General features: G+C 36.4%; 1 protein-coding gene across 7 annotated transcripts; it reads right to left on the bottom strand.

The window, feature by feature from the left end:
* Window positions 1-7,655: 7,655 nt before the first annotated feature.
* On the bottom strand, window positions 7,656-21,526 carry LOC122037407. Of its 7 annotated transcripts, none has more exons than XM_042596873.1 (6): window positions 21,325-21,526; window positions 21,030-21,118; window positions 20,859-20,936; window positions 18,954-19,048; window positions 8,535-8,617; window positions 7,656-8,395 (listed from the first exon to the last, which is right to left on the bottom strand). In XM_042596873.1, exons 5-6 carry the CDS (start codon window positions 8,593-8,595, stop codon window positions 7,860-7,862), a joined length of 597 nt encoding a protein of 198 aa, XP_042452807.1. In that variant the 5' UTR covers window positions 8,596-8,617; window positions 18,954-19,048; window positions 20,859-20,936; window positions 21,030-21,118; window positions 21,325-21,526; the 3' UTR covers window positions 7,656-7,859. The 7 variants fall into 7 exon arrangements, with proteins under 7 accessions (XP_042452807.1, XP_042452810.1, XP_042452808.1 ...); XM_042596876.1 differs by having other exon boundaries at window positions 18,988-19,048; XM_042596874.1 differs by lacking the exon at window positions 21,030-21,118.
* Window positions 21,527-22,426: the final 900 nt, after the last annotated feature.

The following is a 22,426-nucleotide window of genomic DNA, read 5'->3' as shown; positions in this document are numbered from 1 at the left end:
ATCATAAATGAAGAATTAATGGAGATCTTAATTCTTTGTATTCCTTGGTAGCCATCCTCGGAAAGATTCAAGTGACGAATTCCTTCTCTCCATTTCTCCCTCGTCAACTTCTTCTTCACTTTCTTCCATTGAAAGAGATCGGTAGTGCTTCCAAGGTTTTGTCGATCCAAGAGGCTAGCACCTAATGAATCATATCAAATTCGTGATCTAGTGCACGTGAATATCGCTAGAGGAGTCACACGTGGGACTCTTATCCGTTTGTGATATCATTCAAGCTTATCGAGGACTCGAGATATATTTTTTTTATAATTTTTGTGTAAAACTATATATATCATGAAAAGATTCATAATTCAATATATATCTTCCGTTGCGCTTCGAACCCAACAATGTACACTAATAACATTTTCATACTTATATTTATTTTAGAATGCTTTTGAGTTTTTTGATGCTGCTAGTGCTAATCACGTCCTAGTTGTACATTTGAAAATAAAAAGATATGTTTGACAACCTTCCACGAGAGATGGCTCATCAGAGATTACAAAGATAATTATTGAATTAAAATCGAAATTCAACTTTAATTTATACGTTGAGTAACATAAAATCTTTAGGCCGTTAAGAAAGGAAGCAAGAGTTGCTTGAGATAATTTAGTTGACTGAAAAATTGGATTGCTTTGTATGACCGATTGCTAAGTGCCGAGTCATCCAACCGTCGAGTCAGTCAAGTGACGAGTCAATCGACTGTTGAGTGTCGATTGTCAAGTCCGAGTGTCAAGTCAGGGGATAGGCAAGTCAACATACTACTGAGTGCCAAGTTGAGTCAACTGACTGCTAAATCATTGAGTTAGCTGAGTCACCCGAGTGTCACGTTGGCGAGTTGCCAAGCCTGAGTTGGACAAGTCCGAGTCACCCAAGCCAAATAAGTGAAAGAGCATTGTTGCGTAGTCGAGGATTAATCTTGAGTCTAAGTGATGAGTTCCTGAGTGCTCATAAATAAAGACGTTGTACCTGTGTTTGATGTAATTTACTTGAAACAGATTCATCCTCCTTCGATTATGTTTTGGGATTATGATGAACGTTCATTTTTCATGATACAATAACAAAATCATGTACATAACCAAGCATTGATTGTTCGTGGTAAATTGAGAAAATACCTGATTGTTATTATGGATAAACTACTGAGCAAAAAATGCACTACGGAAAGATGATTTGAGGGAATAAAGGTGAGGAAAAATTTTGTTATTTTCTGCTTCTCAGTATTATATCCCGTTGCTTATGGTTGCAGCTTTTACTCGTCAAGCTCAAAACGTTAGTTGCCAACCGTCAATAATTAATTGACGATTAATGCATCCATTACAACACTTCATAAGTTCTTATGATAAATATTGATTATTCCACTTGGATAAATTTTTCTCCGATTGATATGATATTTGATGCTCACAAGTCATACTCATACTCAATACAATTTGAGTTTTGAATTTACACTCCTATGGATCCACGAGTTTCTCTCCAAATATTTGTTGTTTATTATAATATTTATAAATTCATAAAAACTAATCAATATGGGTTGAAATCCTCAATATTATTTTATACCTTTTTTATATGTATGTAAAAAATAAATAAATTAACTTTATTATTAATTACTATATAAGTCCAAAATTACCTGATTTATTATTAATTACTATATAAGTCCAAAATTACCTGATTTATTATTAATTACTATAAAGTCCAAAATTACCCGACCCAAGTTCGAATTCGAGCCGTTGACTCGCTTCTCGCACCATCCTTCTTGTTCGCTGTGTATTTTGCTTGACTTTTTGTGCTCCTAAGTTCCTACACACTTAGACACAAGGCATCAAACACAAACAGAACCTAACTTAACTCGGTTGATCACATCAAAACTATTGCAAGGTACTTACAGCTAGTTCCTCTTCATCTACTGAGATGCAATTTTTACGACATGAAAATGAAGAACTGCGCACTCAACTAAAGTCAATGGATGTGAGGATGACCTCTATAGACCAGTGGAAGGCCGCTGAAGAGCAGACGAGAGGCGAGGAGGATCATATCAGAGCCGCACATGATGAGTATAATGAAGCTCTCTTTGCCCGTATGTGAGCAATCGTGGCTAATTTTGTCCATACCTAGACACCACATGTTTTTGAGTCACAGGAGTCTTAAGACCCATCAGACCGTGGTGATTAGCTTTGTTTGAGGTTTGTTCAACTACAACTTAATTTTTATTTATCATACATAAACCATGCAAAATATATTCAGTTTTGATATTCTGATCTGCTCATTTCTAAATATTATATTACTATATATTTCAGAAGTCCTTATTTACATATTCATCACGACCATCATCATCATCATCATCATCATCATCATCTTTTTTCTATCCAAGTATCTTTTTTATTACATGTAAAATTAATTATACATATATGAAAAATTTTGAATTATATATCAGTCTAATCATAATTTATCGTATTTAACTTTCTGTAAAATTTTATATTATTAGAATTCTTTAGAGTATTTGTTATCATGGCATAGATTTATATATTTGATTCTGTACATTTAAATTGAGATATAGATATTTGTTTCTATTATTATATTTATATTTTATTTAGGTTGTGTTTGTTTCTATCTATTTTTCTATCCACCAAACTATTTATTTGTTTGTGATATATTAATTATCAGGATGTGTGAATTATTAGAAGTATGTTAGTTTGTATGTATGGAATGTTATGATGTGTAAAATGTGATATTTGTATATAGAAATGTTATCGCCTGTGATAGTTTTATATAGATATGTAAATTGTAAATAGGTAGATCTCGTATGTAAAATCTCCTGATACGGGTAATAGCGAATGGACCAAGAAAATGACGTGGTAGTTTTAGTCAAGAGAAGGTGCTAGTCAAAATTAGAATAGAGTGGTATTCTATACCTGGTTCTGTGGATTGCCCAACATCGAAGTTCTTGGGTCATGCTCGCGTAGCCCTAAGACAAGATGATCGGATAGGGTCAACAGGTTACAAACTCGGTCAGATATAAAGAATATAAGGCTCTTTGTGTGCACTCGGTCGGGCAAAGACTGGATGGGCTTAATGACACTTAGCCTTATAAACCTCTTAATATATGATCGGTCGGGAGAAGGATGATCGAACGTAAGACTCTCTGTGTGCGTTCGATCGGGTAAAAGGTCGCCCGGGCTTAAGGACATTTAGCCTTATAAAACTCTTAATATACGATCAGTCGGGCGAAAGCTGATAGAACGTAAGGCTCTCTATGTACGCTCGACCAGGCAAAACGTCGCTCAGGCTTAAGAGCACTTAGCCTTATAAAGCTCTTAATATATGATCGGCTGAGCGAAGGCCAATCAAACGTAAAACTCTATGTGTGTGCTCGATCGGGCGAAAGGTCGCCCAGATTTAGGGATACTTAGCATTCTAAAACTCTTAATAAACGATCGACCGGGCGAAGACCGATCCAACATAAAGCTCTCTGTGTGCGCCCGATCGGGCGAAAGGTCGCTCGGGCTTAAGGACACTTAACCTTATAAAGTTCTTAATATACGATTGGCTGAGCAAATGCCGATCGAACGTAAGGCTCTTTATGTGCGCCCAACCGGGTAAAGACCGGACGGGTAGAAGGACACTTAGTCTTGTAAGACTCTTAATATACGATTAGCCGGGCTCAGTGTCCCCAACTTCATAAATCTTCTCAGGAACGGTCGACAAAGGTGCAAGTATGCATGGCCCGAGTAAGAGTCAATGGTGAGTAGGATATTTAGCCCCATGTGAACCTCCAAGAGGGTTCGATTGATGTAAAGATATTATATCTATTTCCGTTCTGCCAGACAACTGGACGGTCGAGTTTAATGTTCTTGATCTCATTGACTTTCATATGTCAATTGAATCTAAGGCCACCCAGACGTAAATGCAGAATATTTTCATACGGAGTTCTGAATATATTAATAACAGACAGTCTATCATACAACTCAAATACGGTCGGCTTAATGATCGGTCAAGATACATTTAGCAGAGGGTAATCTAACCATGTGGCCGACTCAATGACTAGTCGAGATGGCCAAGATATATCTAGCAGACAGATAGTCGACAACGTTCCAATAGCCTATCAAACTTGTCGGGGAATATTCCTTCGAGACTTCCTCATTGATTGATTGGTTATTGCAGCATACTCCTTCAATCACTTCATTGAAAGCCTACTACAAAAGTCACAAAAGAGGTACATTTATGGGTCGAAAAAAGATTCCTCGGATGATTATTGCACAAGGCCTAGGCTATACTTCTTCCATCTTTTAATAAACTTTGAGTCGTAGACCACCTCACAATTGCGGAGGTTATGTGAGGTGATATAAAAGGGAGAATCCTCTTCATTAGTAAGGTACACAAACATATTTTCGTGTGAGCACTTTCTCTACTGTTCTTCATCCACCTTCTGGATCGGTACTGACTTGAGCGTTGAAGGGTCTAGCTAAGGAACCCCACCATAGTCTTAGGTCACTAACGCTTTGTTGAATCATCGGAGTGTGTGTAGGACCGCAGAGGAGTTTCATCTTGGATTGAAAAATCTTCTATCAGTCAACAAATCATCTACCAGAACCAACACACCATCTCTTTAGCCATTATATAGGATTAAATTTGACGATGTCTTTAGGAATCTTCGCCTAAATCTGAAGCTTAGAGATGGAAAAGGCTGGAAAACTCACTATTGTTGCTCTAACGCCAGAGGAATTAAAGATGATTGTCGAGGCTCGAGTACAGAGAGCCTTGCAACAACAATAAGCGAACGCTGGTGGCATTATACCGCCACCAAATCCGACAGCGTCAGCAACCACGCATCAACGAGAGAGAGGCATTCAAGAGGAAGGCCACACTCGTCTACTTCCTATGTCTCTTTCACCAGTTCGGCGCCTCCAAGCACTCTTTTGCTCACCGCCTAAGCAATTGGGCTGGGGAGAAGTACTCCAAGAATCTTCAGGAGAAGCACCTTTCCGAGACAGGCGCAAAGGGAAAGTTATAGACAATGATAGCTCCCCTGAGCGAATCACTACCCCTTTCTCTCAACAGGTACTGGAGGATCCTTTGCCAAAACACTATCAAAATCTAAACATCGGAGAATATTCGGGAATAACTGGTCCGGAGGATCATCTTCTCAAATTTGAGAATGATGCCCTTCTTCAGCAATTCACGGATGGTGTCAACCAAGTCCATAGGTCATAGGCATTCTTGAATTCTCCAATTCTGCATAACACTTTATTAGATAACTTTAAAATTTGATTTATTACCTTTGTATTCACTTCTATGTCTTGAATGGATCACCTTAGTGTCATGCCATAGTCAAAATCGCCCTTTATTACGAAGCATTCCATTTGATGCTTCCATATTCTGAAATAATTTATTTCGTATAGTGGAAGTTCATGGATGCTCATCAACATCTCTTTGTGCATTAATTCTTTAAATACCCCGAGTGAATTTTGATGTAATCAACCGGGTTAAGTTATGTCCTGTTATATTTGATCCTTATATCTAAGTATGCAAGAACTTAAAAATACATGCATGAAGTTGAGCGAAAGACACAGCTAACGATAATGATGGCACGAGAAGCAAGATAACTGGCTCGCTGCATTCAAGGTGTTACGGAAGGGTACACTGCGGAGGAGAAGGACACGCGCGACGCTTCTGAGGGACGAGAAACTAGAGCGGAAAACTGCTCGAGGAGAGAAAGACAGGAGTTAGGTTCAGGTGAGCTCAACTCTAGATGGTCAAAGCATCACCCAAGTAACCAGAGCTGAAGATCGAACAAGTCAACACTGTGTTGACTTGTCCAAGAGCCTGGACCATGTCCAAGCACCCAGACTCTAAGCACCTGGACCATGTCCAGGTGCCTGGACTGCCTGGCACAGCAGGGGAGCTTCGGAAAGCCGTTGGTGCGAATGACGTCAAATGTCCACGTCAGCAACACTCCATGCGCCCGGACGTATTCCAGGCTCTTGGGTGAGGATAAAGTTTTATTTTCAGACCGTTGCATAGCCATTGCAAGCAGATAAATGCACCACTGGGGTGCCTGGATCAAGTCCAAGCGCCCGAAGTTGCCACATCAGCAAACAGCTATTTTCGACCAATGGGCCAACAAATTTTTCTAGCACAATACAAATTAAAAGAAATATCCCAAGATTTTATCTTGGAGTAAGTAGTGTAAAAGGAATAATAAAAAAAAAGTATTGCGACAAAAAAAATAAAAAAAAAAAAGTTTGATTCAGTGGTTGCACTGAGATCAAACTCTCATGGCTCTAATATCACTTATAAGAGCGTTTGCACATGAGAGGAGGGTGAATCACATGTTTTAAATTTTTTTTTTTCGTTTTGAAGTCTTTATCAAAAATACAAGCGCACAACAAAATTGAAAACACAATGAAAACTCAGTCTATTTACTTGATTCAGAGCCCCAACAACTCCGACTCCAAGAGCCCAAGATCCTTCGGATCATATCTATGGGTGATCCACTAATACTCTCTTTCCAAATAACTTTTGGAAAGAGCAGTCGAATATAATATGTAGGGTGTTGTAACAGTCTTACAACTATCCTAATGCAATTAAGTACACAGTAAAAGAAACTTGTAATCGACAACATTTCGTGTTGTCGATGCGTGTAGGTTGTCCGAGACGGCTTTTTCAGTTAGCGTAGTAGCATGGAGATTCGTAGAGCGCAACGAGTAGTCATAGTAGCTTGAGAAAGTGGGCGTTCGAGTTGTTATCATGCACTGTTCAATGAGCTTAATAGACATCCGAAGCGCCTCCAACACACTTGAGGCGCCTTCATATGAGCTTATCTGATGCACGAACACTGATCTTCATCTAGTCTGAGGCACCTCCACTCAACCAGAGGCGCCTTGAGTCCTACCACTCCTCGACACGACGACTTCTGATCCATGTGTGCGGAGGTGCCTCAATCCACTTGAGACGCCTCCAACGCCGATTGCACGAAGCCTCATCCTCCCTGCCTGAGGCGCCTCCATCCACTTGAAGTGTCTCCAATCATTTGAGACACCTTGAATACTATTCATTCAACTTCAGTTTTTGCTTTAAGCTCCTACAATATAGATTAGTCCAACCTGCACAGTTACAATACTAAGTTAGCATAAAAGTGCATGAACACATAATATTTATGACTTAAATCCAGTCAAATCTTATCCAAGATCTAATCTTGATTTCACCTTACTTGTCTTCTTAACGTGATTTCTTGACCATTAAGACTTCCAGCCATATGCCTCATCTGAATTTCAACGAGCGATTTAATCCTACTAATCTAACTGGGCTTCCTACTAGTTGTCTAATCCTCTTTGATCCAACTGAATTTCCTGCTAGCCATATAGTCAACCCTAACTCAATTGGATTTCAACCTAGTATCCTATACCCATCTGGTCCTCCATTACCCAATTGGATTCATACCCGTCAAGTCCTCTCTGACCCAATTGGAATTCTACCTAACGTCTTATTCTCTGAATTTATCTAATCTATCATCTTGCATACTTAGTTCAAGAGATTAAATAACATTGAATGTAATTTTAACCTTTGATATACAATAAAATCTATATTTAATTATTAGTATAAAATTTTCAAAGAGAAAAATAATCTAAGGAAAATGAAAACAGACAAATCAATTGAAGTAACAAGATATCCTCAATTGTCTCTTTAACAAAACAAAGATATATCTAATGCCTCTAACAAAACAAGCATAGTTTCAAGCATAGTAAGCTCTCTGCAGTAGACAAAATAAATTCGTGTTTTAATTAACCTAAACAATCCATCACACCTAGTATAGAAAAACAGAAAGTCATTCAGTTATTTTTCTTCCTCTTACTTCTTCTTGGACCAACTTCATCACCTCCTTCAAAAACATTAGCCTCAAGTTGCTCTTCATCAGGTTGCTCTTCAATAGCTTCAGGTTGCACTTCTTTTACAGTTTCATGTTGCTCTTCAGTAGCTTCAAGTTGCACTACATTTGCTACTTCAGGTTGCTGTTCATTAGCTTGAGGTTGAACTTCATTAGCTGCTTTAAGTTCCTCTTCATTAATTTGCTCTCCATTATAATAACCACTTTCTGGAATATCTTTATACTTGTTCTCCAATAATGCCATTGTCTTCGACATTAAGTGCACCGTCTCATTCGTTTCCACCCAGAACAACATCTGATTTTTCTCAAGCTCCTCCAATTTTATTTTATAATCTTCTTTTAAATTTTCATATTTCTGCAATTTTTCTACTTCAGAAATGCAGTGCAAATACTTCTTTTTCTGATCCATATATTGCATACATTTAACATCTTCTCTTTCTACCCAGATTCTAGCCATCTCACACAGACGTGACTTGAAATCTGCAATCACAATTTAAAATAACATGTCAATACCAATTAGATAAGTTAAACCAAAATGCAAATATACACATACACATGAATTCAAAGTGCCATGATTCATATTTGCAAAAGAAAAAAATAAAATAAATTTCATACTAACCCAATGCGGGGGGAACGTCAGGGGATACGTGCTCACCAAGCCTCAATCTTTCACGCTTCATCGTCGTTTGCAATTTAATTCACCTAAACAATAAACATGAAAGATTAATCCAATTCAAATTCTCTTAAATTCTGAAATTAATTATTATTTCTAATATTTATTGATTTTTTCCCGTATTTATTATCAATAAATTACAAATAATGCAAATTATTTATTTCAATATGTTGAAACCAAATTTCTATTTGATTTTTACCATTTAATTAGATGTTCAGTATAAAAGAGACAATGCAATATATTATAACACTTAATATTAGTTTATCTGTTTAATTCTATTGTGAGTATTTTTTTATTAATTTAAAATAATTGGATAAGTCAAATTTATTTAAATCTTAATTTATTTAATGATATTAATTATGAATTAGAATCAAACGGTAAAATACCAATGTGGCTTTTTGCTATTTAATTATTTTTTTGTTATGCCCTCCACTGAGTATATATGCTCCTTGTATGTCAAATAAACTTCTTTTGCAAGAGAATTTTATCTTTTCATAACATTTTTTTAATATTATTGATTAATAAGAATATTCTATTATGTAATTAATAAGAATATTCTAGGAGTCATGTGAGGTGCATCTTTGATGTTATGAATCACTTTAATCCATCCACATTTTGATAAAACTACTGCTTGTTTTCATCACTTTGAAGCACACTTGCAATCAACCTCTTTTATTTAGTATTTATAAGATGATAGGATTTGATTAGCTTTCTATTGTTTTTACCTCATCTATCTCTATTTCAACTAAAGTTTGAATGAAATGCTAAGCCGTGCTCAAGGCTTGCCCTCTAACTAAAAACAACACAACTTCAGTACTATGTCAAGTTTTGATTGGTGTTAGCAGTGAATTTAAGGTGGAAGGAGGAAAGAGATGAAAAAGGAAAAAGGAAAAAAAAATTCTTATAATTTATCATAATGATATAATTTTGCCATGTTGCTTAATTTGAGATTTCAAACCATGCTCCCAATATCATCACATAGACAAAAGCAGGGAAGAAGGAAAAAAGTAAGCCTTATTCTCAGTTCACTGGTTGGAGATTTACACAAGCATAGAGGCTCTTTTTCTTTAACAAAGAATAACTGAAAAGTTTAATAATCTAAACAACAACCTTCATTTTGTTATTGTTAGTGATCGTCATAGTTTTTATAACCTGAAAGCAGCGGGCTCCTTTCATGGCTGGAAGGCTTCCAATAAATAGACATGGTGTTTTTTAAAGAGGCCCTTCCCTATCTCTTATAATGTCTTTCTCTCTTGCATCCAACTATCATTTTTATCTTTATCTTCTTTTTTTTTATCTCACCCTTATTGACTCCCCTACATTATCTTATTTTATTGTTTTTTTTTTTTGCTTAGCAGTTGCCAAAGATATTGTCACATTGTCATTGTTAGAACCATGCCATACCAAGGGCAGGAAGGAGAATATTTAGGATAGTAGTATTACTATAAAATTTTATTTAGAGTAAAATATAATTATTCACAAAAGAATCCAAGAGACTCCTTTCGATTTACTTACACGGTGCAAGGAAAAAATATTTGTTGTTTTGGCTGTAGCACAATTTTGATAAATACTAATGGTTTGTGATGCTTTAATATGACAGAGCATCAGATTGTTGTTATTTTCATTCTTTAGGTATTATTTATACATTCTAGGCACATAGAGCTTAATGGAAGCATACAAATTATGTAATCAATCCTGAATAGCTGGGACACATACAGCTTGCAGAAGATGATCATAAACCTGTGCAATCTAGGATTTTCCATTTCCGAGCGTATTAAAATTTTTTAAATATCATGAGTTGTTTAGGATATAGATGATATCTATTCTTTGATAGGTTGTCGGAAATTTAACAAATGTTGGGGGTATGTTTATGAAAATCATGATATTTGGTTCATTGTAAGCATTATGATTGCTTGATAATAATTTATCGGTACAGTTTAGTGTGACTAACAACATCATATTAGGGACCAATTTTAAAACTCAATCGCTAATAATATAATAAATAATTAAAATTAAAACAAAATTCCCATGTTTGATTGTTATCTAATAACTTCCCATCATTATCTATTAACTTCGTTCAATTGTTAATTAAAAATTGATTCGGTCATTAATTAAATTACAAACTCCCATGTGCCTGGGAGAGTTAATACTATTTGATACCCAACCCCTTAAACTTTGTCATCAAAACTTTGAGCCAAAGTAAATTCATAGAGAATTTTCACAAAACAATTTAAGATCTTTATATGAACATTTTCTTTTTCATATATCCAATTACTTTCTTAATCCATTGTCTCCATTCACTTTCTAAATTCCCGCTCAACTTTTTTCCAACTGCCCCATATATATAGACTTAATCCTTTGAGGCTTACAATATGTTGTAATTAACAGTCCAATAAATTAATTAATCTAGCCAACCAAACGCATCCTAATTAAATCAGTCTTTTACTTTAGTTTGTTAAAGAATTGACAAAATTCTTAAATTTAGCAAATAACCCGTGACAAAAGGCCTCTATACTCAATAAAAAATGACCATCCATGGAAACACAGAAAATACACATTCATAAGTTTTTCTGTTCTTCTTCCTGTTAGACAATCTTTTTGCATCATTTTCCTCCTTAATTGCTCTTCTAATTCGATAGCTCTCGAGCATCAAGATGGATCCTGAAATGAGACATATTTTACTCATTTTATTTGGAATAATAGGTAATTAATTAAATGTCAATCATTCACTCAATCTTGATTTATCGTTGTATCTTGGGAAATTAACGACTCACGACAACCTCTAAGCACAGACGGAGATAAGACGAATATGTTTTAAGGACTCAGGAGCACTAACCTTCCCATCGGGAGTTGACACTCGACACTCGGCACTCGGGAGACAACACTCGGATTCGACACTCATATAATCAAACTTGATAGTAAGGAGTCAGCACTCGAAGTCGACACTTGAACTCAACACTCTGACTCGACAGTTGCGACTTGGGAGTCAGACTCCGGAGTCGGACATCCAAGGCAACCCAATTTTTCAAGTCAACTCGATTATCCCAAATAGCTCTTCCTACCCTACTTGACACCTCATCTCAACAGATAAGTTGAAATTGATTTTTATGTAATTTCAATTTAGCTAAAATTCTCCAATATCTCCGACAAATTGTCCAACAATTAAATCCCATGTTACCAAAGCATATGCCAATTTTGAGTGTGATCGAGAAGATAATTATTGCATTTGTTTATACTCTTTTAATTTTGTTTCTTTTTCTTTTTCAAGAAACACTTTAGTGCATGCGAAGAACCGCAAGGTTAGGGGATTTTTATCATTTGATCCAGAGATTGATAGAACATTTAATAAGATTAAGAAAACAAGTAAAATAGATCTTAATCAAAATCAGAATCTCCCCATGATGAACAATAATAGGCCACTTGATAATTATGCATCGCCAAGTGTAAAAGGATTCAGATCTATCATTGCCCAACCTACAATTAAAGCAAACAATTTTGAATTCAAGCCAACCCTAATTCGTATGTTTCAACAAAGTCAATTCAGCGGGACACCAATGGAAGACCCAAATCTACACTTAGAAAATTTTCTAGAAATTTATAATACTTTAAAGCAAAATGAGGCTCCTACGGATGTTATCCAGCTTATGCTGTTTCCATTCTCATTGCGGATCAAAGTCGAGTTGTGGCTATCATCACTTCCCCATAAGTACATAGCAACATGGGATCAATGTGAACCAAGATACCTCAACAAATATTACCGACCAAGAAAGATGGCTTGCATAAGACACATTATGAATTTCATGCAAAAGGATGAAGAATCATTATTTGAGTCTTGGAACATATACAAAAGCTTAGTGCAACAGTGCCTTAAAATCATGGGCTTGAGAGATGACTATTTATTCATACATTCTATAATGAAATTTCATACACTGCTAAAGTATACATGGACTCAATTGTTGGAGGAGCCATAATGAACAAAATACTTAAAGAAGCTGAGGAGATTATTGAGAGCATTACATTTAACCATCATCCGTGGGCAAATGAGAGGAGTACCCTTTGGGAATTTTAGAGGATGTGTGTGTGCAAATTGGTGATATCGTCGTGCCAACTGATTGTGATATTAAAAATGGAAGAGGAATCTCGCATACCCATTATTCTTAGAAGGTCATTCTTAGCCACTGCCGGGGTAATTATAGACATGAAAAATCATAAGCCATTATTTGTGGTGGAGAGCAACAAGTTGGAATTTGATCTCTCCAAATTGTCAAATGATTTCTATGAAGGAAGATTAGGGGAGAAGTAATTCTGAATATTCAGAGGTTCATTATGAAAGACTCCTGAACACACTGAACATAAAGCCTTTGAAACAAAACAAATAAACTGGCCCAACAAAAGCCCCATCAGGATAAGAGATTTTTCAATTTGGATTAGTTGGGGAAGGGGAGAGGAACCCCTTCAAAATGAAGAGGTCATGCTAAAGACTTTAAACAAGCGCTTCTTGAGAGGCAACCCAAATCTTCTGTTTCTTAAATTTTTGTCGGTTTTATTCGCAGATCTTTACTTTTGGAGTATTTTAATCAAGTCGTTTTGTTTTGCAAGTCATCAAAAAAACATCGAAGTGAAACCAGTAGGAGGCTGCCACGAGGGCTCGTGCTTACCAGCACGGTCCGTGTCCGATTCTGTTGAAGTAACACAAGTACCCGTTCTCTAACAAGGTTGTGTAGGCAAAATCTTATTTGGCCACCGGTTCTATTAAAGCAACACAGGTACCCATATTCTCCATCACGGATCGTGGTGGGCAAAATTTGATTTAGCCAAACATGACACGGGCACCCGTGCTCGCTGGCACGACCTACGTCGCACAAACCCTATTTAAACACCATCCATGCCCTAGCCCACCACTGCCCGTGCTAGCCCAAGAATCTCTCTTTATTATTCATCTGCTTCCTCTAGGCCTCATTCTTAAGCCCCTCCCTTGCCTTAAAATCTCATCTCCACTCTCCTCTCACAAGATCACAACTTCCTTTCCCCTAAGTCCCTACTTCCTTTTGAGATTCTTGAAGAGAAGATGAAACGATCAAGGCAAGGAGAGGATTCTACTTCCAAAGCAAAAAAGGAAAGGAGAAGATAAAGGAAAAAGCGCAGGACGAGGATAGCGATCCTTACGGTATTGTTTTCATGAAGTTCAAAAAATACGTTTTAATATTCTTGTTAAACGTAGGATTACACCCAATAGGTACATAGATGAGCAAGCTATAGATGTTCTAGGGATTAAGGATAACATATCGTGATTGATCAATAAAGTAGGTTGGGACGAGTTGATGAGCATTCGTTACCCCACATACACTAGGACTACCCTTGAGATTTTGAGTTCATTAGACGCTGAAATCCTAACCGGGAAGAATTGTGACGCAGGGAGGATCATGTTCAGATTGTTTAATTGTTTACTGATGATTATAGATGGGCGTTGAAACAATTTAGTTACCATTTCAGATTTCCAAATGGAGGGGAGAGGAGCACGTAAGAATTTTTGTGCCATGATCTTTTGGGAGGAATTGCCAGGGAAGTTTGAATATGACCCTCAAAAGCTAAAGCGACTCATCTTCAAAATCCTATCCTCAGGTACATTCATAGAGTGATGGCCAATAACATATTTAAAAAGGGTAGTTAGACTTAACGAACTATTGTGCCTATGGTGTATGATACATGGAGGGAATATTAATTATTAGGCACTTGGTCAAAGTTAGGAAAGCCCCTTTGAGGAAAATAATAATTGATGGGTATATTACTCATATAGCTAATAACCTTGAATATGACTTGGATGGTTTGAAAATGGTAAAGGGTCATTCAAGTCTTGGCATTGGGGCGAGTCTAGCTGCTAGGATGCTTGTCAATGATGGGAATTCATTTGGTTTTGTGCTTAAAGATCGAGCACCCCTTAGGTCTACCCAATATTGAATGCACTATCATAACCAACCCTGATAATTGGACGTCGAAATGAATCCCACCAACCCTGATAAATCGAAACATAAAGGGTCATTCAAAATGAAGTATAATATGCATGAAATTGTCCTTTAAAGCATGATTTACATGTTTGATGATGCCATTGGTGATTCATATCTTCCTATTTTATAATAAAATTTTACAATAGCGTTGTTGAGTTAATTTGGTTTCACCATAAGCCTACTTGATAATTTGACCATTACACTTCACTTAAGGTTTATCTCCGAAATGTAGATTTAGTACAATAGTCATCATCATAGATGACCATTTTCTCAGCATTTTAGTTACTCGGTCAGATTGTGTTAGCCCACTTGAAAAAATCAAAATCACATGTGAAAAGAAAGAGAAAAGAAAATAGAAGAAAATTTGAGAAGCAACAAATATTTAAGTAAAAGAAAAAGAAAAGAGTGCAATAACAGGATAGAAAAACAGTTGTCATGGGTGGCAAGGATAAAATGCCCCTTTGATACTGAGTTATGTTATTCGGAAACATTTATCAATTTCTCTCAATACTGAGCATGTCTTAGAATTTGTGTTGGGAAGAGGAAATGAACCTCTCATAAGGCAAGCAAGTGCCTAACGTTGGAAACCATGAGGACGCAATTGAATGACGGCTTGACTAAGATGGAATTTGAAACCTTAAGAACAAACCATGAACTGTGCACGTAACTAGCTTGTAGGCTTGGCGAAACTGATTGAGAGTCTTCACTTGACACTATTTGATAGGATTAGATGAATTCATTGAAGTTTAGGAAGAGTTATTCACATGTATTTTAGATATTGATGTTTGCTTGAGGCCAAGTAAAGGATCAGTCTGGGAGATTTTGATATATGTATTTTATTTACATAGGTTTTTGATACATTTTGACGGATCTTTTAACCTACATTGCATGCATATATTTTGCGATATTATATCTATATGCTTCGCTGTAATACATTTCTATCTTGGAAAAATGCTCGTGTGCTTTCCTTTGTTATGATGCAAAATGGCACGAAGACAGTGCTTGAAGATTAAGTTTGGAAGCCCCTACCCTTGCCGCGGATGCCTGTGGCATCTGGCATAGGTAGTGCCCCATTTAGTGACCTCAACCGAATGGCCCGTGCCAGCCAGCACAGCCATGTTTCATTCGGTTGGCATGTTCCACTCGACCGAACCAGCCATAGGCACCTGTGTCCGCCGGCACAATTCGTGGCTAGAGACCCTAGCAGTCGCCGAACATGACACGAGCACCCGTGCCCGCCGGATCTATCGAGTAAACACGATCTTGATGCAAAAAGCACGAGATTCATATCCCATGAGAATTAGGGGATGAACTGAAAAGAGAACTCAATCCTCCAACCCTTAGAGACCCGAGACGTGAAAAATTAGTAACGAAAGGAAATCAGTATGCAACGAGGAGTAATAGCTATCATAGATCTTAATAAATCAACTTCAATTCATCACCACGTAGTACGAAAGGGTTATTAGGGAATTGTGGGATTTCGTGATGGGACCTCCTTTGAAATGCAATTCTCAAGCTTAGTCGCTCTAAAAGTAGACAGTGAATTGGAATTGCTACACCAATGTAGTTTTAAAAGTCCACATCGAGTGCAATAAGGTAATCTACCTATATGAACCACCATTAAGGATAGGTCATCCAAAAATAAATCAATCATTTGCTAACTAAAACAAAAAGAATTGTCTTCACCGACTGAACTTTCTTATTGTGATCTGTCTATCTATTTAATCAAATCTCTTCTCTCGCTCCTTTCTTCACCTTTCCATTGAATTTTCTAGTTCTTAACACCCAAAACTATGATTAGTATAGACAATTAAATCTGCTTAGCAAGCTAATATTCAACTACCAGTCCTTGTGGCTGGATATCTTTTTATTACTTGACGACACTTCCGTGGACTTACGGATTTGCACACATCACCGGAAGATCCAACGGTCTGGCCTTCGCAGCTTGATCCGGCCAAGCAGATCTAGTAGCCCAACTGCTGAATGTTTGGCCTGTGCAACCCTATAGGGCTATGCAGATCTAGCGGGATGCCGAATCTGCCGTTCGCAGCCTAATCAAGCCGGGGAGATTTGGCACTTCAGTCTGGCGGCTGAGCCAGCCACCGGATCTGTACAGCCCTATCGGGCGGAGCCCCTACACGTTCCAATGCGCATTCCAACTCTGCACTTGTGCGGCCGGGCTGCGCGATGGGCCGCTGCCCTTGTGCGACCGAGCCGCAGGGTGGGCTGCTGCCCTAGCACGACCGGGCCGCGTTCTCAAATAGTTAAAGATTACCACTTTGATGAAACTTCATGTCTACCCTTAAGTGAAAGGATAACAGAGCAATGACAATTTTCTATCGATTATTTCACAAATATCTACGAAACTTCATCCCTACCCTTAAGTGAAAGGATAAGAGCAGTGGCAGATTTTTTTTATTAACTATATCTCAAACATATAGAGACCAATCTAAAACTCAATTTAAAGTTGTGTTTAGAATGAATAATATATATTTTTGCCTTCAGTGAGTTGAATTATTTTTCTTTTTTTTTTTTGTTATTCATAAGAATCATTTACGCTTGTTTTTAATGAGTTGATTCTTTGTCTCTTTTGTTTTTTACTCACATAAGCTACTATTACAGGAGTGTCTTGGTTTCCCTAACACTGCTAGCTTTTTCTCTGAACTGAGTAAACTTAGTTTTTAAAGGGATTTTATTGACTTGAACAAAGTTAAATTTTTGAGCATAATCATCAGAATTTAATTTAATCTCTTCACTTAGACTATGTCTCCGAACCTAGTTTCTTAACCAAGTTCTTAGACTGAGTTCAAAAACTAAGTTATATATTCTACATTTAGAATTTAGAGATTTAACCTCCCAAACAATCATGAGATGCTAAGTTCAGAAATTAGAACCTTCGTGTCCTTAAGTTGATTAAGTACAAAATTAAAATATTAAGTACTTAGTTTACAAATTAACTTTTATGCATAATGTTCAGAGTTGGAAGTCTATAGATTATATCATAAAAGTTAATCCACACTAAAATCAATATTTTATGTTCAAAATTCCAAGTTTAATTCCTAAATCTTAAAATTAAGCTGAGCTTAGCATTGGAGTTTAAGCTGTTGATTTAAACGTCCAGTCAAGTTAATTCACACAATAAAAAAACTTCACAGATTTCAAGTTTTATGTTCAGAGTTGTAGGTCCAGAGATTATGTTATAAATACTACAAAAAATTTAAGTTCGGAAATTAGGTTCTAAGTTTGCCCCTGAAACCCCAAATCTCTGAATTATAATCATAATGAGACTGAATTATGTGTTCTAGATTCAGATCCTTTAACCAAATTCAATTCCAGAACATATGTTCCAAGTTCATAGAACAAGCTCTAAGTTAAGAAAGTAAGACTCCTAAACTAAGTTGAGACACTAAGTTCAAATACTGAGTCATTTGTTTTAAGACTCTGTTCGGAAATTATGTTATTTGTTCTACATTATAACCAAGTTCAGAGTTCCATTCAACGTTCCAAGTTCACGTAACCATGAAATTAAACCTCCTGAAGAGATTTCAGAAGCTACGTCAAGCATTTAAGACCATAAATCAATTAATTCAACAGACTGAGATTTAGTTCAATTAAGAGACCAAGACATGAATAAATTGAGAGAATATGTTAAGAATGAAACTAAGTACAATTTAACTCTAAAACCAGTTCAAAATTATGTTCAGTTTGCAGATATATCAAGTTCATATGTAGATCAGATTCAGATATTGAATACAACAGACACTAAGATCAATTTATATAGCAAGAGCTGTTCAGACCCAATGTAATGTTTACATACTAAATCTACAGAGTTCCAAAATATTATTGAGTTTAGAGACTAACTCGAGAGACTGAAGTCACTTCAAAAGAGAAAATACATTAAATTCAGAGTATAAATTCAACTGGCTTCAGAGATTAAGATCAATGTATTAAGATCAGTTCAGAGTATAGATTGACAGATTAAATTAAATGGAGAAACTAAATCCATTTCAAAAATATGTACAATTCAAACCTATGTTCCGTTGTTTAAAAGCAAATCTAGTTCATAATTAAGTACACTTCAAAAATAAGTCCAGCTCACAGTGAGACTGAACCCTCATACTAAAGGTTGAAATCAAAAGTTCAGGTTCTAAGTCACAGTTAAGTATAACAATCAAAATCTAAATTTGTAAGGCTAAACTGTGCAATAAGTTCACGACACGAATAATATTCATTTAAAGGACTTAAATAGGAAATTTGAAACACAAACATAACAAGGAGTACATTTATAGACAATCTTAAATGCATACAATTCTAGAATTTCAGTAATTAAATAACTTTAATTAACAAAAACTAATCTTACACAAAATACAGTCAAGACAGAGAGGAGTAGGAACCGTAAAAGAGAACAAGAGGGGGTGTCAGTGTTGAATGGCTTCAGTTGTATGCACCGCACCCCTGCAAATCGCCAGTCAATAGGTACAAAGTTCAGTTAGAACAGGATCAGAGACTAAGTTTAAGTTCAAAAATCCTGATTCAAAGTAAATAGTAAGGAAAAATGTTTACAAATTGGCCAATTATGTTAACCTAGAATATTTTGTTCAGTTAAGATCCATGTAAAAAATCAACTAAAGTAAAGGCTACATTTAAATAGCAAAGCTAAATATTTAATGGTTAGTAACAATGTTCAAAGTACAAAAACACTAATAGCAAATCTAAAATTATACAAAAAAAAAAAAAGACTAATAGCAAAAGTTTATGAGAATAGATCTCGTTGAAGTCACTAAGTTAGTTTAACATCGGATATGTGAAAAAAATCAATGAAGTCATAAAATGAAAATAAAACAAATAAACAAAAACCTGGAGGGCAAGAAATATGCGTAGCACAGGAAGATATTTAAATACATTGTGTTCAAAATCAAATAATATAGATATTAATTATTCAAAAAAATTAGTAAGGAATGAATAAAACCTTCGTTAACGAAAAGAAAAATGCAACGCCGCTGCTGGTCAAGAGAGGTATCAGACAAGACAGAATGCAAAGATGCCAAGAAGCTCAATTTGAAACACAATGGTCGTTCGTCGGTATTTATAAAGAAAAATTGACGAATTACCATTAAATCGTGCTCCGTTGATTTGTTGGTGTGACTATTTAATGTATAGATCAAATGATAAGAGAATCCTCTACCTATAAAAAACCTCCCATACCTATGTAATATATACAATCAAATTTAAAACATCATGATCCCTTGAATACTTTACATAACTAATCTTAAATTCTTCAATCTTAAACAAGAAAAACATGTTCTTAATTAGAACATCTAAAAATATAAAAGGATAAATGAATTCATTTTTTTGAAAAACCTAATCATAAAGAACAGCTAAGAGCCATGGTGATGGCAAATAAACAAATGGTTTTTTTTTATGAAATATTGGCAGGACAAAAGGTGGTTAGATAAAATGAAAAAAAATAATAAGTATACCAAATTTTCTTGGCACCTAATTTTATTATAAAATTAACAAAATTATGAGAGGATTATTTTCCACTTGAAGCCCTAGGTAATCTCCTTACGCATATCTACAAGTGAGCAAAATTAGGACTTGGCCTCTAATTGATTTGAATATACTATAAAAACTCTAAGTCCACTTAACAATTTTGGCAGCAAATGTTATGACTAACTGTTAGAACTAACAAAAGTGACATGGTCTCATTATATTACACTTCTCTCTGATAAAATGAAAATCAAATTTTAACCTATTAAGCACTTTTAATTTATGGAGGATGTAAAGATTTTCTAAAATTCTAGTGATATATATAACCTTGTGTAAAGTGTTGAATTGTTAGGTAAACACGGTTTGATAACTTTTCAAAATCATCTAAATGAATATAATAACCAGTAGAGGAAGCAGCACCAAGAAATCTAACATTACTGTGCAAGTTGGTAATAGATTACGACACACAAAAATATCATAATTTGAAAGACATAACGATAAGAACCAAAGACAAACTAACAGCTCATGTGTCTATGCACCGACACTAACCAATTAAGTTTGACAGATGTAGAGCCACAGGCAACCAAACACTCATATCAAATATAGAATCTCAGCAATTATAATATTTATTGACTCGAAACACCGGTTATAAAAACCAAGGATGAAACACAACCAAATTTCAGCCCGAGTAAAAATGTATGGGCATATAATACCACGATTTATAGAAACAAGTGGATAAAAGCCTTCCTCAAAAACAAATCTAAGCCAAAATTACCGCAAATTCTTGGTCTTCAAGCCTACAAATCAGATCTAGACTAGTATATGTCAAACAATCCCTGCACAACTTCCAAACCTAAATCAGGTAATACCACACATCAAACACTACCAAAAATATAAATAAAAAGAAAGTATAATTAATTCATATCAGATCTGATCTCGGACAAACATCTCCTTCGACACGTCACTTCCCTCAACACACAACATTGCAACAACGAAGAGATTGAGACAAGGTCCCCTGCTCCAAATAATTTGAAGCTACAGAAAAGGAAGAAGAGTTAGAGACAAGATGTTGACCGTCGTTTCAACAAATTGACGCGACAAGGTCCCCTGCTCCAAACCCTAGGCCTGCTTCGATGGACAAACGGCAGGGAAGGAAGAAGATGGACGAACTCTCGAGAGATTGAGGAATCCAAATAATTTGAAGCTACAGAAAAGAGGAGAGTTAGAGACAAGATGTTGACCGTCGTTTCAATGAGTTGGCGCGGCAAGGTCCCCTGCTCCAAACCCTAGGTCTGCTGCGATAGACAGACGGCAGGGAAGGAAGAAGATGGACGAACTCGCGAGAGGCGACCACTGCTGTGGATTACTCCAAATCAGAAGAGGAGGAAGAAGGCTTTTGGATCAGTGGAATGAGGAGCGGCGGCGGAGGAAGGAGAGCTTGTCCGTTAAATTGTAATATTGCAGAAGTGGATCTTGCCCGTTAAATTTTAAAGGAACGGAGAAGATTAAGTACCATGCCACAGGATCGATCACGAGGGTGGAATGGTAATTGTGACATACGGAAACCCTAAGGGTGCGTTTGGTTCGGAGTTATTCTTGATAACCTTGGTTATCCATCCAAGGTTATCAACAAAAACCTTGTTTGGTTTAGGTATTCGATGATTCCCGAGTAATGTTCCATGCCCGACACGTCAGCAAAAGGATCATCCAACCCGGAATCGAAAAACTTTAGAAAACTAAGGTTTTTCTTGATTCCGGGGTTAACAGTTTTTACCAAAAATACCCTTCGATAAGAAAAAACATGAAAAAAAAAAAGGAAAAAATGTAAAAAAAATATTAAAAAATGTTAAAAAAATTAAAAAATGTTTAAAAAATTTAAAATTTTTTAAAAATAAATAATTTTTTAAAAATAAAAAAATTAATAAAAATAGCAAGAAAGGCGAGCGTCCGGCAGCTCCAAATCCACGCCGTTGGCTGCAGCAGAGAGCGGGCGAGTGGACCCGAAATCAGTTTCAGGCCCGGGGACTTGGAAGGAGTTGAAGTACCCCATGACGATGCTCTGCTCATCAAAGCGGTAATAGCCAATTACACTATTCACCGCGTATTTGTTGACACAGGGAGCTCAGTCAACATCATATTTAAGAAGGCGTTCGATCACCGCACTTGATCGGCCGAGTCAAGGCTCTGCGACAACTACGCCCACGGTTTACTGCAACTGTTCACCTGCTTGACAACCGACTCGCTACCTCTTCCGGGAGAAGAGCACAATGAGGATAAGGACGACAAACTTTGTGGTCGTCGACTCTCCCTCGTCCCTACAACGTTATTTTGGGACGACTGGCT

Source organism: Zingiber officinale, unplaced genomic scaffold (genome assembly GCF_018446385.1).
Source record: "Zingiber officinale cultivar Zhangliang unplaced genomic scaffold, Zo_v1.1 ctg31, whole genome shotgun sequence".
Taxonomy (NCBI): Eukaryota; Viridiplantae; Streptophyta; class Magnoliopsida; order Zingiberales; family Zingiberaceae; genus Zingiber; species Zingiber officinale.
The sequence above is the reverse complement of the archived record's forward strand: the minus strand, read 5'-3'. Positions and strand labels throughout refer to the sequence as shown.